This window comes from Sus scrofa, chromosome 16, assembly GCF_000003025.6.
Source record: "Sus scrofa isolate TJ Tabasco breed Duroc chromosome 16, Sscrofa11.1, whole genome shotgun sequence".
Classification (NCBI taxonomy): domain Eukaryota; kingdom Metazoa; phylum Chordata; class Mammalia; order Artiodactyla; family Suidae; genus Sus; species Sus scrofa.
In genome coordinates, this window is record NC_010458.4 from 29,480,172 (window position 1) to 29,497,542 (window position 17,371).

General features: G+C 35.0%; 1 protein-coding gene across 2 annotated transcripts in view; it reads right to left on the bottom strand.

The window, feature by feature from the left end:
• The window catches only part of HCN1 (hyperpolarization activated cyclic nucleotide gated potassium channel 1), a 369,562-nt gene that overhangs the window by 40,878 nt on the left and 311,313 nt on the right, over positions 1 to 17,371 (bottom strand). For both annotated transcript variants that reach the window (XM_021077110.1, XM_021077111.1), the window contains exon 6: positions 9,982 to 10,222. In XM_021077110.1, the coding sequence (XP_020932769.1) occupies positions 9,982 to 10,222 (241 nt within the window). The remainder of the gene's footprint in view (positions 1 to 9,981; positions 10,223 to 17,371) is intronic.

Below are 17,371 nucleotides of genomic sequence, written 5' to 3' on the forward strand. Positions count from 1 at the left end.
CCTGTAATTTATCATCTTGGTTCCCATTTTAGGAAATCTGTGTGCTATTCCCTAGGATTTTCCCTCTGATATTTATATGGCTAGCTGTCTCTTTTTATTAAGGTCTCACCCAACTGTTCTTTCATCACCTTGCTTTATCATTTTCTTCATGACATCTACTACTTGAAATTATTTCATATACTCATTTATTTTTTGCTTATTGGAAATCTCCCCAGTAGCATATAGTATCCATGAATTCTAGGGTTTTATCTTATTTGCTACTATGTGACAAATATTTAGAATTTTTCCTGGAATACTGAAGATTTTCAATATTCTATATGTGGCAGGAAAAAAAGGAAGGACTGAAGGAAGGAAGAAAGGAAGGAAAACATCAGCAAAAATATCCTTTGCTCTACTTATGAGATTAAATTAACCCTTAGGCATATTTGAGGATTAACATGAAATAAAGAATTTTTTTTTTTGAAGACTTCAACATTTCTGAGAAGGTAAGAATAGAGGAGAGATAACATCACTCTATACTCTTCTAGATACAATTGCCTTGTAAAGCAGCAATCTAGAACTGTTTTATCCAAATAGCCACATGTAGCTATTTATATTTAATCTAAATTAATTGCAATGGAGTAAAAGTAAACAAGCAATTCCTCAGTCACACTAGCATCAAATGCTTGATAGCTGCATACAGCTAGTGGCTACTTTTTGAACAGTATTAAGTAGAGAATATTTCCATCTCTGTAGAAAGTTCTACTGGATGGCATTGCTCTAGATTCTATTATTTTAAATTCTAGAACCATATTATCTGATCTCTAATATAGTGTGATTCATCTGAAATTAAATAGAAGGTAATTTAAATATTAACTGAATTTCTCAGAAATAGGTAATGCCTTGTGTTTCATTTAGTTTAGTTTATAATTTATCACTATTATTTGTATTGGTTGCCTTTTCAATAAAGGAAACTCAATAAACTCAATAAAGATAATGAGTTTAACACAGTATAAATACCAAAGTGAATGGAATGCTTGACTACTTTTCTTATTTTAGAGCTGGTGAGAAAACGGAAGAGATAAAGAGTAGAAACAAAGAAAAATATATTCATCCATCCATCCATCCATTTATCCTTTCATCCATTGGTACAAGTTCTCCTTGAGTTTGTGTGATAATTTAAGCATTGTTCATTGGTTTTTGTTTTGGATAAAAACTGTAGTGTCAAAGCTACACTTTGAATTAGAAAATATCAGAAAATTCATAATCTAATATGTAAGATTGCCATATAAAATAATAATGAAACCAGTTTAGTAATAGGTAAGGTTCAAGTGCTATGAAAGCACAAAGAAAAAACCATCTGCCTGGGAGGAGATTAAAAAATAACGTTTGAGTGGTGTCTTAAGAAATATAGGAAGCAAAGTGTCAGGCTAAAGAGTGGGGAGGGTTGGGTTTTTGTTTTATTTTGTTTTAAATCAAATTTTTGCAAAGGCAACCTTTGCTCTTTGCTTATATAAGAACTAGTAGTCTTGGGAGGTTGGTCTAAGGGTGCCTGGAGGGAAAGATATGCATTGAAATTAGGAAAAAAGATTGGGCAAGATTGTACAGGGCAATGGAGATTTTTGTTAGAGTTTGGATATTATTCTTTTTCGTACAAACGGCAAAGGACATAATTTAGCTGAACCTTCTTGAAAGAGGAATAGCCGCAAATGGATGAAAGCACAAAGTGCACAGGGCTGGAGCCTCCTCTTCTGGAATTCTGGTATACAGGCATGAATGGGAAAAGTTGGTCTTCAAAATAAGAGCCCCATTGGTTATTCTCAAATCACTAATGCAGATTAACTTTAAGGAGAACCCCTAAGGAAAACATCAATCCAGGAGATACTTTTTTCTTAGACCCTCCTTATTGCTGATGTATATCCTGCTTAAAAAAATGTCTCCTCAAGCTATGTTTGATAGAAAGCCCTTCTTCTTTCTACCCTCTAAACTATAATACAAGATAAAAAACCCAAATCTTCCGTCTGTTCTTTATTACCAGGCATTCCCTTAATAGCATACACAGAGTTTATTATTACAAAGGTTAGCATTTGAATAACACAAGTAAAATGTGAATACTGAAGTGTATTGGTCACCAAGATCTCACAATTTATGTCTTCAAAACAAGGGGAAAGAACATTCAAAAATATCAAAACACTTCTATATTCTAAAGTGAATCATCACCTGCTACATTTGTTTTAGCTTGCAACAGAACCCCATACTTTTAACTAAAATCATTTCCCTCAATTTTTGATGGATGTTGAAATTTAGGAACTAGGTAGTGGCACGTTTTAGAGATTATGGGCATGAATTAGAATTACAGATGATTAGAAAGTACACTTGCCTTATGGAGCTTTTATTTTAGTAAATTCAAGATATGGCCTGGCCTTTCTAATTATAAAAAGCAACGCCTTGTGAACAGTCATAGGAATACAAGAGGATCCAGAACTGTAATAAGGACTTTTTCATTTTCTCCTTTTCCTTTTCTTTCACCTCTTCCTCCTTCTCTACTTTATTAAACAGGGAAAGGAGTAACTTCAAAGTGAAATGTCTTCTTAATGTTCATCCTGATTTTTCACAAGTGTCTCTGATATTGGGACTTAATCCTTTATGATGCATTGAAGCATTTATACATGACACTAAAGAACCACACAACTACAAGGTGAAGATGTAGATGGGGGTTAACACCTCTCTCACCCCAATGATTTAGCAAAGGATCATCCCAGGGTTGTACATTATATGGGTTTCTAGGTGGGATAAGACCTGCAAAAAGATGCAATGGAGTTGTCTTATCAGTATTGAAACAAGTATTTAATTAGCCTGGCCTAAGGTGAGAATAAATAAGGCAGCAAAAGAAAACAAACAAAAACATCTTTGAGAAGATTCATTATTTTTCTCTGCTGCTGCCTCCTCTTCCTCATACAATATAATGAGAGAATTGAACTAATTAAGTTGTAACTTTGTTATGAACAGATTCCTCACATTTTCTAAAAAACCAGTATCAGCTTTCAGAAATGTACAAAAGACTAGAGGTCAAGTAAACTGTAAACTACAGATTGGCAGATGCTTCAATCCTTTTATAAATAATAAATAAGTCATTATGACAGCAATTGCCTGTGTGGCTTTGCAAACCTGTGGCTCTAAATTTAAAAATGCCAGATGATCATCATAATCTGACCAAATGCATTTTGGGCATAAAAATTCTAAATATGCACTTTAACCATATAAAGTATCTGGCAGTCTCCTTGAGGCTGGCAAAATGTTAAACATGATTAAGCAGCATTTAATACCAAATGATTTATAATGGCTACAAACAGGGAAATTATTTTCTTTATGGTAGCTTTACTTTATACCTCTAAGATGTAAGAAGAATTTATGGGACAAACGTTTTGAAAGAAGCAAAGTTGAGGGATTAAATCACTTAGAACACTTTGTCATGGAAACATAACCATTAAGAGGTGAGTGGATAGAAATAATAATGAAACATTGTATTAGAGAAAAAAAGCTTTTCTTTAAAATAGTGAACTACTGAATACAAAAGATACATTATTTGAACTTTTAACGAAGTATATTAATGGCATTTTATCTTAGTGGATAATATATTAATGATAATGATTAATAGGAGGATCAGGTAGAACATAACAAAAATAGATGATTACAAAATGGTTTAACAAATGCATGAATAAAAGGGCCATGGATAGCTTTGAAGAGAAGCTAAGGGGTACTAAAGTTTAAAGCATACATCCTAGGGGATCATCATGCTCTATCTTGAGGAGCAGTGAAGTATGGTGGAGATGGGTTTTTGGGTTCAGATTCACAGCTAAGTTTGAAACCTGGCTTTGACTCTTTTCAGGCACATGACCTTTGCCACCTTTTTTAAGTTCTCTGAGACTCATTTCCCTCATAGGTAAAAAGAGAATTATAAAAACTTTCCTCATAGGAGGAGTCAAGAAGGAGAGGAGAAAATCCTTTTCCTACAAGCAAGACCAAGGAGCATCCAAACTCACTGCCTCACTGTCCACCTGGCCGGAGCCATGAGGAACAATCTTATTAGTTTTTTTTTGTTTGTTTGTTTTAATCCCCACTCTCTATCACTCTCAATAGAAAGCCTAAGACTCCTAGGTAATACTATATGCCTGAAGGCTGATCCCTACCTGGCTGGAGGTGTTCCTTAACCATTTTTTTTTTCTGCTTGAATTTTCTAGGAAGTATTAAAACCACCTGATAATGTGTGGTTTATATTTTTGTAATTTCTAGGTTTCTTTATTAAATATTTGTTTCTAAAATATAAGCATTTAGTAAAATATAAGCTCCATGATTGTGGATAATTTTGTTTATTTTGTTTAATGCTGAATCCTAGGACCTTTAAACATGCCTAATAGACAAAAGGCACTTACTTACTCTATGTTCATTTTCTTCCACTCTGTCTCCTAGAACATTACTTGGGACTCTTGGTGAGAAGACTGAATACCACGATATATGAGTTAATCTAACACATTCTCTCTCCCACCCCCACATAAAAAAGAAAAAAAAAAACCCTCTGGGTTAATATATACACATACATCCATGTGTGTGATGTACATGAATATATGCATATATGTGATGTACCATATACACATACACACACACATATATATACACATATACACATATATACACACCTCTCTGGATATATATATCTAGAAACAGAGCTATATTTTTGGAAAAATAAATCAAGTTAGGAAGTCAGGCAAAGAACATAAAGCTCTGAATTTGATCTTTCTTTGAATGTCTCCTTATCTGTTTTGCTTGCTAGTTAGTTGGAGTGTATTTTGTGTACTGGTTATGCTTACTTAATTCAGGAACTTTAGAAGAATGGAAAGAACACTCCTTAGTTGATTCCTGACTCTTCTGATTAACAGTACTTTCAGCTTATGCTCAGCTTATACAAATGTAAAATTAGTATACTACAAAAGTATGCTCTGCAAATTTCAAAATTTCATATTAGGTACTTAAAGATGTAAAAATTATAAACCCTACTTGCTAAATAAGTAAAACTTATTATTATTAAATTCTAACAGCCTTTCTTTATCTTCTTAGATGTTTAAAAATTGAATACATATCAACTGTATGTATACAAGAATTAAAAGTAATACAGATCTATTTTTTTCCATAAACTGTCTATCAAAGGACAGGTCCACTAATAGCCAATTCTGGTCACTGTAGTGAAAATATGAATGACTCTAAAAGCACTGAACCCAAATAAATTATTATTTTACAGAATTTCTTATTGAAGTGAGTTGGGCTGAATAAGTAGATATTTGACCAATAGGAATAAACAATAGGGGAAATATTTGTTAAATGGCTGAAATGGGGGATAACGTCATTGGTAATTTTATGAAGCTAAATTTACAACTGATCATTTATGTCTTAAGAATTTTAGAGGAAGAATAGAGCAAAATATATTTAATATAGAATTACATTTTGATATTTATAACTACGTTTAGTAACTGAAGACAATCTCATTCCTCTTTTAAAATAAATCTCATTTAATTTCATCATATTACCCATCACTTATTATCAATACAACTTATCTAACATCTTTGATATTACATAATTCTCTTATTCAAACATATTATATATGCTTCCTTTCTCTCCCCCATTCCACCCTCAAATGTTTCCATTTACAATTTTTAAAAAGAATTTAAATAAAAGATAACTCATGTACTATACAATGAATCTAGATGGAAAGTGCAATCTATTTTAAAAAATTGATATTGAATTATTATATTAAAAATGCAGTGTAATTTAACCAGATTAGTATAGCATATATGTGTAGTACTAGAAATTACAGTCATTAAAGATAAAAAGTGGTTGTAAAGAAATACACTAATTTTTTAATTTTTTTATTAGATAGATATTTACTTAGCACCTACTGCTTTTCAAAGTACTGTACTGACAGTCCAAAAGGACCTAAGATGAATAAGGATTTCACTCAAGGAGATTCCAGGTGAATAAAGCCATAACCAAAATATATCAATTTTTAAAAATTATTTTGAAATTTTATTGAAGTAAAGTTGATTTACAAGGTTGTGATAATTTCTTCTGTAAAATTATACTTTTCTTTAAAAAAAATTTTACTTTTTTTTTTTTCTTTTTAGGGCCTCAGCTGCAGCATATGGAAGTTCCCAAATATCCTAATTTTTAAACTCAAGAAGCTAAAAAAAAAAAACTAAAACTAAAATAAAATGAAACAACAGATTTTATACAGAAAAAAAATAGAAATCAGTGAAATAAAAAGCAAAAATAAAAACTCTTTCTTTGAAAAGAGCACAAAAATAACAAGTATTTATTAAAATTGGTTATTTAGAGTTATAATAGTGACAACATATGGGGTGATTATAGCATATGGATAAATGAAATGAATGAGAGCAAGGCTCCAAAAGACAGGAGGGAAGAATTGGAAATACGCTAAGGTAATTAAATCACTTGAAGTAACCAGAGGGTTAAGTTGGCAAATTTTCTGTTCTTTTTTTTTTTTTTTTTTTTTTTTTTTGTCTTTTTAGGGCTACCCTGTGTGGCATATGGAGGTTCCCAGGCTTGGGGTCTAATCAGTGTTGTAGCCACCGGCCTACGCCACAGCCACAGCAATGCCACATCTGCAACCTACACCACAGCTCACGGCAATGCTGGATCCCCAACCCAATGAGCAAGGCCAGGGATCAAACCCAAAACCTCATGGTTCCTAGTTGGATTTGTTAACCACTGTGCCACGATGGGAACTCCCAAGTTGGTAATTTTTCAAAAAAAAATTTTAAAAAAGTAAATGGTTATAAAAAGATACATTATTCTAATACCAACCAAAAGAAAGATGAAGTCTCTATATTAGTTCAGATGAAGTCTATTTCAGGATAAGAAATATTATCAGAGATAAAGCAAGGTATTATATAATAATAAAAGGTTAATATTCCAAGAAGATGTAACAATCTTAAACATGTATGCACCCAACAGCAGAATGCCAAAACACATGAGGAAAAATTTGATGGAGCTGCAAGAGAAATAGATAAATTCACTATTGTAATTGGAGACTTCAACACCCTTCTTTTACTAATTAATAGGTCAAACTGGCTAAAATCAGCAAGAGTGTAGTTGGCTTGAACAGCATCATCAATCAACTTGATTTAATTGACATTTATAAAACACTCCATCCAATAATAGAATAATAATAGAATATATATTCTCCTCAAGTTCACAGGGAACATTCATCAACACTCAGAGCCATAAAATAAAATTAGGGAATACAAAACAACGGGAATCATACAAAGTACATTCATGAGTTCTCAGGATGGAATGTAGAATGGAATATAAATGTATTAAAATGTATGAAAAAACTCAGTGAAGGAGGTGGGGGAATAAGATGCATATAAGTATATAGAGGGTACTATGATATATCCTGTATATACTTAGGTAAGTACCAGAATCTCTGATGGGTGGGGCCTGAGTTTAAACAGCTTCTTTGGTGATGCTGATACACAGACCATTTGCTATCTAATATTAGAAGAAAAACAGGTAACTAACTATAGTGTTAATTTTAGTGTGAGGAAGAATGAGACTAGGGCTCTGGAAAGCTATGAGAAATACTATGGAGACACAGTCGGGAGATACTGATTTTGACTGAGGACACCTTCTAAACAGAAGTCCTATTATAAAGACTGAAGAATGAATATAAAATAATAAGAATCATTTATCGAAAACCTCACTCATGGGAAGAAAAAGAGAGTCACGTGAATTCCTCTTGTAGGATAAAGCTGCAGATATGCGAAGGCAGACCTTCTGCTTTTTTCTAAAGAAAACATTTTAGTTTCCTACTGTTGAAGAATATTTAACTATTAAGCTTGCCAAGGCCTGACACCATAGCATTAATCATTGTCTTTAATGTTATAACAGAATCGGCACTAAGAAATATGAATAGTTGTTCCCCTCCACTTGTTCTAACTTGTTCTAACAAGTTAAAATAGTAATAAACATGTAATGAAACTAAATAAAGCAGAAGTAAATATGGAAAACATTTTCATAATTTTACAGCATACAAAAACCACTTAAGAAACACAAACCCTCAATACCTTAAAGGAAAGGAGAGATAGATTCAAATCAAATCAACAATAATGAAGATCAGAAAGATGAAAGAAAAATTAGAAAGTTAAAAACAAAGACAATTTTGGAGAAAATAGTTATAGCATATCAAAAATACAAAAGGAATGTTTCTACAAATTGGTTTTAAAAAGATAACACAAAAAATATGCAAAGAATAAAAACAGAAAAATAAAATGCAAGTGATCCATATCTATGAAGAAACACCTCAATACCACTATTAATAGTGGAAACTAAACAGTAAGGAGAAGAACAATTTTCCTTATTAAGAGGACAAAAGTAAAAATCAGTGGGTAAAGCCAATGTAGAAATGGGAAATCTATCAAAGAAATAATTTGATGTTTATTTCAATTTAAATATATGCAGTCTTTGACCCAGTAATTCAACTCATAGGCAAGTTTTGTACATTTGCACACATACAAATATATATCTTATTACAGATAAAAAGTTGGAAACAATTCAAATTGTCAGAATTTTTAACAAGGCAAATTGCCACTTTTTTTTTCCCCCTTTTTTAGGGCCACACCCCGGGCCTATGGAAGTTTCCAGGCTAGGGGTCCAATTGGAGTTGACAGCCTGTGCCACAGCCACAGCAACACAGGATCCAAGCCACATCCGACACCTACACCACAACTGGAGGCAACGCCAAACCCTTAATCCACTGAGCAGGGCCAGGAATCCTCATGGATACTAGTCACGGATACCCACATCTTTATGGATACTAGTCGGTTTCGCTACCTCTGAGCCACAGTGGGAACTCCCAAACTGCCACACGTGATGGTTAATTTTATATGTCAACTTGACTGGCATTGGGTTACTCAGAAGAAACATTATTTTGGGAAATGTCTGTGAGGCTGTCCCTAGAATAGATCAGCATTTGAATCAGGGGATTCAGTAAAGCAGATTGCTCTCCCCAAGGTAGCATCCTCCAATCTAAGGGGGGCCTGAATAGAATAAAAGGGAAGGAGGAGAAATTCACCCAATTTTTTTCCTGTCTCATTGCTAGAGAAAATATCTTATCTCAGCTTTTGCCTCGGACTGGATCTATACTACTGGTTGTCAGGCTATTGGAATTAGAATGAATTAGACAACCAGCTTTCCTGTTCCTCAGTTTCAGATGGCAGATCATAACATGTATCAGCTTCCATATTCACATGAGTCCATTTCTCATAATAAATATCCTTTTATGTATATATATCCCATTGGTTCTGTTTCTCTAGAAAATCCTGACTAATACACCACTCAACTAGAAGCTACATTTCCTAGCCTTCCTTATACCTAGAGGTACTATCGTAGATAAATTCTGACCAATCAGATGTGAATTGCAGTGAGATTGGTCATTCTAGACACACATCTAAAAAGAAGCTGCTCAATCTTCACTTCCTCTGTCCCTTCCACCCCACTCTTGTGGCCCATAGTGTGGAGAAGAACTAATTCCTTTTGTATAAATGAGGAGCACACTGTAGAAGATGGCAAACCAACAAAATCAATGAAATCTGGGTGCCTAAATATTGTCTCGGGGAGAGCCATCTAACCTTCCGGGGACTTTTGTGTGAGAGAAAAACGTACTTTCCACCGGTCTAAGCCATTGTTCCTTGGTTTCAGTTCAAGAGGATGAAACAATAGTCTAACTATTACAGAGGTAAATGCGTATACCCTGAACATGTGACTCTGAAATGTGAAAACATCCCACTATAGACAGTTTTATCAAAACTCACATACAAGTATGTATGCAGAACAAACAAATCAACATTCTGACATCTCCAAAATTCTGATCAAGATACATACTGCAAGAAAATGAGATTTCACCTCAGTTGCATTTTCTTTTTTACTAACCTCCAAAGTAAGAGCCATCTGTCAGCTTCATTTCTTTACTGGATTTTGTGATGACACCAGCAACGCCATGTTGAATGAAATACATTTTTTTACCCACAGCTCCTTCTCGTATGATGTAATCTCCAGGTTGAAACACCTCAAATCTCAATTTGCTCAGCATGGCAGTCACGAAATTAGGATCCGCGTTAGCAAAAAGAGGCATTGTAGCCACTAGTTTTCGGCAGTTGAAGTTGACTATTTCCTAAAGATGGCAAGAGTAAACAAATATTAAGAGAGATATTAATCATAACAGGAAGAAAAACATGTGCTGAAATTAAAATCTATGCATAGCATTACACTACAATTTAAATTTAAGTACCAAAAATATTAAATTCTAACAATTTTTCTGCTTCTTCAAAGCCAGGGATTGTGTTTTATTTTTGCGTTTTGATGTTGTATTACCAGCATGTAGAATGGCACGGCCATGTATTACAGACTCAGTAAATGTAAACTAAATATATACAAGTTTACCTTTTATAATTTCCCTTTCTTTTCTTATGCTTTATGTAAAATTAGAACTAAAATATGGAAGATTTTTAGTCTCTTTTTTATCTGTTTTTATGAAGGAAGCCACATCACTTCCCTTTTTTTTTTGTCTTTTTGCCTTTTTCTAGGGCTGCACCTGTGGCATGTGGAGGTTCCCAGGCTAGGGGTCGAATCAGAGCTGTAGCCGCCAGCCTACGCCAGAGCCACAGCAACGTGGGATCCGAGCCGCATCTGTGACCTACACCACAGCTCACAGCAACGCCGGATCCTTAACACACTGAGCAAGGCTAGGGATCGAACCCATAACCTTATGGTTCCTAGTTGGATTCGTTAACCACTGCACCACGATGGGAACTCCCACATCACTTCCTATTAGCCAATACATTACTGCTTCTGTGGTACATTTGTGTTGAACATGTACCTACTTATAGGAGTTTTGTCAGGACAGGGCGCAGCTGCCAACAAAGTGCCAGCAGGATTTTGATGTTTTTTCTTAACATTGTTCACATTAAAGCAAAGAGACTTACTGTTGTTCACATTACTCAAAGGAGACTCTAACTATAATCTGTAATTATTTAAATCAAAGTTTCTGGGTTGCATCAGAAAAATCACTCTTTCCGAAACCTCCTGGAAATATGGACAGAGGCCATATTTTCCTTTTCCTGAATCGTTTGTTTTATTTCTGGGATCAGGTCAATTCTAAATTAGGAGATTTATATGTTTGATTTCATTCTGTGGATTCTAGCCCAGATTAGGCATAGTGCCATCGTTATGAGCCAACATAGGGATATGGGACCAATCTCTCTCTTTTTTTTTTTTCTTTTTATGGCTGCACCTGCAGCATATGGAAGTTTCCGGGGCCAGGGGTCGAATTGGAGCTGTAGCTGCTGGCCTGAGCCACAGCCAGATAACACCAGATCCAAGCCACACATGGGGCCTATGCCACAGTTTATAGCAGTTCATTAACCCATTCGGCCAGGCCAGGGATGGAGCCGACATCCTCACAGAGACAACATTGAGTCCTTAACCTGCTGAGCCACAACAGAAACTCTGGGACCAACTATTTTTAACCCTGAAATTCAGATATGGGACAGAATAAACAATGGGAATCTAAATTTTACCATGATGCCATTTCTCATATATATCTTTTCTAAAGAGCCCCCAAAGAAAAGGGTTGGACCTGAATTTGTGATCTTGTTTAAGGGACATAGGAAACGAAGTCATTTCTGCTAAGAAGTGGGAAGAGGGCAAAAAGATTCAGAAGTATTCAGTGATATTCAGAGATCTGGAATTCCTGCTTTGGGAATATAAAGTCCTAGATTCCGAGACTGGGAAAAAATTTTCCCCAATCTTATTTCATAAAATAACCTGATATTATTCCAGGATAGTTAAAAAATATGAGCTGATGCAGAGGGCACACAATTTTGGGTCCACCATGGTAAAGAAGATGTTTCATTCTCAATAATATGTTGTGAGTTCAGAAGAACAGAGAAGTATCTCTAATAGTGGGATTCCATGGAGGATGGTAAAATATTTAAAAATCAGCAGAAAGAACCAGAAAGTGAATATAACAACAATAACAAGTTGTTATTTAAATTTGAAGGATGTTTCATATGGTACTTGGTGCAACGTCATCCAAGCCCAATAATGCACAGTGGTCATTTGTGGTCAATTCTAACTGGTACTGAAGAGCTGAGATGGCAGTTGGGAGGCTACAGTAAGCTCAGCACATATTAAGTGATCATTAAGTGTGCCTGCATGGATGAATGGATGAGAGGGAGGAAAACAGAAAGGAGAGAAGGAAGGAAAAAATGGAAGAAAGATGGAGCTTTAGTAGTGGAAAAAAAGTGCTCACAAAGCCCAGTTTTACTCCTATTGGGAAGTGGATGCTTAAAGCTAATAGAATGCAGGAGTTCCTGGAGTTCCTGTCATGGCTCAGTGAGAACGAATCTGACTAGCATCTGTGAGGATGCAGGTTCGATCCCTGGCCTCCCTCAGTGGGTTATGGATCCAACGTTGCTATGAGCTGTGGTGTAGGTTGAAGACGTGACTTGGATCTGGTGTTGCTGTGGCTGTGGCATGGCATAAGTCGCCAGCTGTAGCTCTGATTCGACCCCTAGCCTGGGAACCTCTATATGCCATGGGTGCGGCCCTAAAAAGCAAAAAAAAAAAAAAAAAAAAAAAAAAATCCCAAAAACCCAAACAAACAAAAAACTACTGGAATGCAGGGGTTCCCACTGTGGCTTAGTGGGTTAAGAACCCGACGTAGTCTCCATGAGGATGCAAGTTCAATCCCTGGCCTTGCTCAGTGGGTTAAGGATTCAGCATTGCCACAAGCTGTGGAGTAGCCTCTTAGAATGCTCTCTTAAGCAAATAGCTTGAGATTACATGTATTAAAGTATGCTTTTTACTATTCAAAATACTTCTATACAAAAATCACATAAAGATAAAAGATAAAACATTCAAGGTACTCAAGGTACCACATGAGTTAAAAGAAGACAGATATGTCATTAAGATGACAGAACTGGTTGTTACGAAGGTAACAGTTTCACATGTAAAATGACATAAAAAATACAGTGTGGGAAACTGCAAAGAAAATAAGGGTTTTCAAGCGAAAATAATAAAATAGGGAATCTTTTCATCAATATTCTTCTATTTGAACTATACAAATTCTTCTCTCCACTGTTTTCTCACCTTTTGTTTTAGAAAATAATTGAAAGTACATTTTGCAAACAACTGAACTGATCTTTGTTTGTATGAAAAACTCTTTTTCTATGATGTGTGCCATATTCAGGTGCACCAATGGAACTGCCTTGATTCTATCACTGCAAAGATAATTTCATATTATTGTTATTAACTGAAGGAATCCACTCATTTTCTCTGTTTCTGTGGAACTTTTACTTCTAGGAGAATACTATCTGATTAAAACTGTAAATTGTAGCAAATATTTGATAGAAAAAGATGTAAAAAAGAAACATTTATATTTAAAAGCTCTCCCTTTTCCCATGAAATCTGCTTGCTTTGAGGGTGTGTAGTTTTTTTTTTTTTAATTAAAGTATAGTTGATTTACAGTGTTGTGCCAACTTCTGCTGTACAGCATAGTAACCCAGTCATACATATCTATATATTCTTCTTCTCATACTATCTTCCATCATGTTCTACCACAAGAGACTGGATATAGTTTCCAGTGCTATAGAGTAGGACCTCATTGCTTATCCATTTTAAATGTAATTGTTTGCATTTACCAATCCCAAACTCCCAGTCCATTTCACTCCCTCCCTCTCCACTCTGGCAACCACAAGTCTGTAAAATGGAAAAAATCAAGTGAGTCTAGAAGTTAAGCAAAATTTTAAAAGCTCTTCTCCATCAATCGCATTTCTTTATAGAACATTTTCTTCGAGAGAACATGTTTAGTTAAGTTATTAATACCTCTCCATTAGTAAAACAAGACTTTTAGAGCTTCACCTCCATCAATCAAAGGTCCCTATAACCCACTGACTTAAATAAAACACACAGTTATTAATAGCTCTACTCTCCATTCAGATTTTTTTTTTTTTGTCTTTTTGCCTTTTCTAGGGCCGCACCCAAGGCATATGGAGGTTCCAGGCTAGGGGTCTAATCAGAGCTGTAGCCGCCAGCCTACGCCACAACTACAGCAACGTGGGATCTGAGCCGCGTCTGGGACCTACACCACAGCCCATGGCAATGCCAGAATGCCGGATCCTTAACCCACTGAGCAAGGCCAGGGATCGAACCTGAAATCTTATGGTTCCTAGTCGGATTCACTAACCACTGAGCCACGACGGGAACTCTTCCATTCAGATTCTTTATGGCAGCTGTTATAATGAGCTTTTTTAGCAATATGTCTGGGCTGCGTTATGAGTATCGTCTATATGTTTGAGGAATGCTCACTCCCTGAGGGAATCATACGCATGGCCCTGACCTTAATAATAAGGTACACCAAGGTATGAAGCTTACTCCGTAACTTAAAAAATACAATTATTTCTTTACTGAAGCGTCTTATGCTAGAAAGTATGGCTGTGATAGAAAAAAACAAAGAAACAAGCAAAAACATCAACCAAAAAACCCGTCACAATGAAAAGGATATTTCAAAGGGGGCAACTGAAAGGCTACCAAACTAACACTGTAACAATTTGAATAACAAAATAAATAACGTAATATTGGTTTAATCTCAAAGTGTAAAATAATTGAGTCTATACTATATAAATCAATGACTAAATTAAAAAGTAGGAGAAAACAGACAAATCTATTCAGATTCCAAATAAATCAACTTTCATCTATTAAACAAAACAGCATAATACAACAAACGTCATCTGCATTTTATGATGATTTTGACATAATGTCAGTTTTTTTAAGATCCAAGGTCTTCCTTTTTCATAGGCTTTCCTATTATTTTGCTAATGGATTATTCATGTTCATTGTTGGGTCACAGTGTAGAGGGCATTTTTTTAAAGTATAACACAGATATAGTAAGTGCACAAATCTTAAATGTACATAAATCTTATGCAAATTTTTCAAATATGTGAAACTATATAACTACCTAGATCCACATATAGAACATTTCTCAGAAGACTTCCATTTTTTCCTTTCCAATCAACCCTAGAGGTTCTAGCTATTCTGACTTCTATCAGTTTTACTTGTACTTGACATTCATATAAGTGGCATCATACATTGCAGGGTCTTTTGTGTCTTGTGTCCTTTGCTCATCATGACGTCAGTGTGATTCATCCCTGTTGCTATATGGTGGCAGCTCTTTTGTTTATATTTCAGGATGTGTTCCATTATCTGACTAAGCCACAATTTATTTCTCCATTCTACTCTTCATGACATTTAGCTGTTTCCATTTTAGGCTAATAAAATAAACCTGTTATGAACACTCTGAATTGCTGGATAATAGGATAAGCATATATTTAACTTTGGTAAATACCGTCAAAAGTTTTCTGAAATGACTGGATTATTTTTCTTGTATACCATCAATATATAAAGTTTCAGTTGTCCTATATCTTTGGAAAATTTTGATGTTATCACTTTTTAAAATTTTAGCCATTTGTAGGTTATGTAGAGATATCTTATTTAATTTTTTCTCATTGTGGTTATATTTTACATTCCCAAAATGATTAATGTTGTTATACACATTTTCCTAGGCTTATTGGATGAATATTCTGCTTGGTAAAGTGTTCCCTTGCCTCTTCTATTGTAGGGCTTATTTTTTATTCTTTTTTTTTTTTTTTTTTTTGTCTTTCTGCCATTTCTTGGGTCGCTCCTGCCGCACATGGAGGTTCCCAGGCTAGGGGTTGAAATGGAGCTGTAGCCACAGGCCTACGCCAGAGCCACAGCAATGCAGGATCCGAGCCGCGTCTGCGACCTACACCGCAGCTCACGGCAACGCCGGATCATTAACCCACTGAGCAAGGGCAGGGACCGAACCCGCAACCTCATGGTTCCTAGTCGGATTCGTTAACCACTGCGCCAGGACGGGAACTCCTTACTTTTTATTCTTGACAGGAGATTTTTGTTGGGATATGCATGGCAAATATATTCTCCCTATCTGTGGTTTGCCCTTTTGCTTTCAATGGTATCTCTTATTGTTATTATTTTGTTGGTAATTTGATTCCTAGTTTGTTTAACTTTATGCCAATCAGAAAAAATGTGATTTGATACATTTAGATTGCTTCAAGAGGATTTGTTTTAACCATAAATCTGTGCTTTGGAATCACGCATACTTTGAGACCCTGGGAAATTTTAAGCAACATCTTGTTTGTTAAAAAAAAGAATAGCAATATTTTAAGGTTCCTTCTAGCACTACAATTCTTTATTGAGAAGTATCATTGTGGAAAGTTCCATTTTTGTGAAACATTTAGTTCACCTTCATTCTACATAATTTTATTCAACACTGTATAGTTCTAAAAAGTTTTAAGCATAGTAGCTATAAATATAATCACCATCATTATAATAATGAATCAGAATCTTAACAAAACAGAGCTGCTGTTACATTACTAAATCCCTACACCCAACACACTCTGTATTTTTAGACTGTGCAGAGCCCACAAGAGCTTCCTTCTAAGAACATACATCAGACATTCAAACAGCACCCAGACAAGCAGACTTCCATATTAACTGTAGAAATAAGTAAAATACATATAATATGGTCAAATTCACATCAAGTGATACTTTATCACCTAGAACATCCTATTGTAAAACAATGCTGCTGATGTTGTGCTATTTTTTTTTTTTTTTCCTAATTCAGTAGCCTGGGGTAGTTAGAATCAAAACAGAATAAATAGGGGTTTCTTTAAGGCAGAGATAATTTTAAGAATGAACACAATAAAAATAAGAGACAATATTTATTGAGTTCTTGCTGGTTCCAGGTGTTGCTTTAAACAAAGCTTTACAAGTATTAATTTATTTTATCCTCACAAAATCCTATGCCTTAGGTATTATTACTGTCCCACGTTATAGAAGATATTGAGTAACATGCCAAGATATTAACACACATATAAGAGGAAGAAATATGGTTTGTTGAGCAGCCCAGCTCAATAACTTAGCTTAAAGGGTTCTAAGAAGTCCTCTTACCTTTGCATATATATTCAGAGTCACCAAAACCCTGAAGATTCTGATATCAGCCATAAATTTATTCTTTCAAACTGCACACCTTTTGAAAGCTTGACATGTGAGGTAGCAAAATGATGGCTACACACTTGGCTGTTTTTATTTCTCTCAGAGCAATTATTTCTAAAGATCCGAATTTGACAGTCTTTACTTGACATCCATGTTCCAGTTTGCCACAGTTTTTAAAACACACTATTTCATACAATTAGACTATCTGACTGGCTTTGTAAACCAA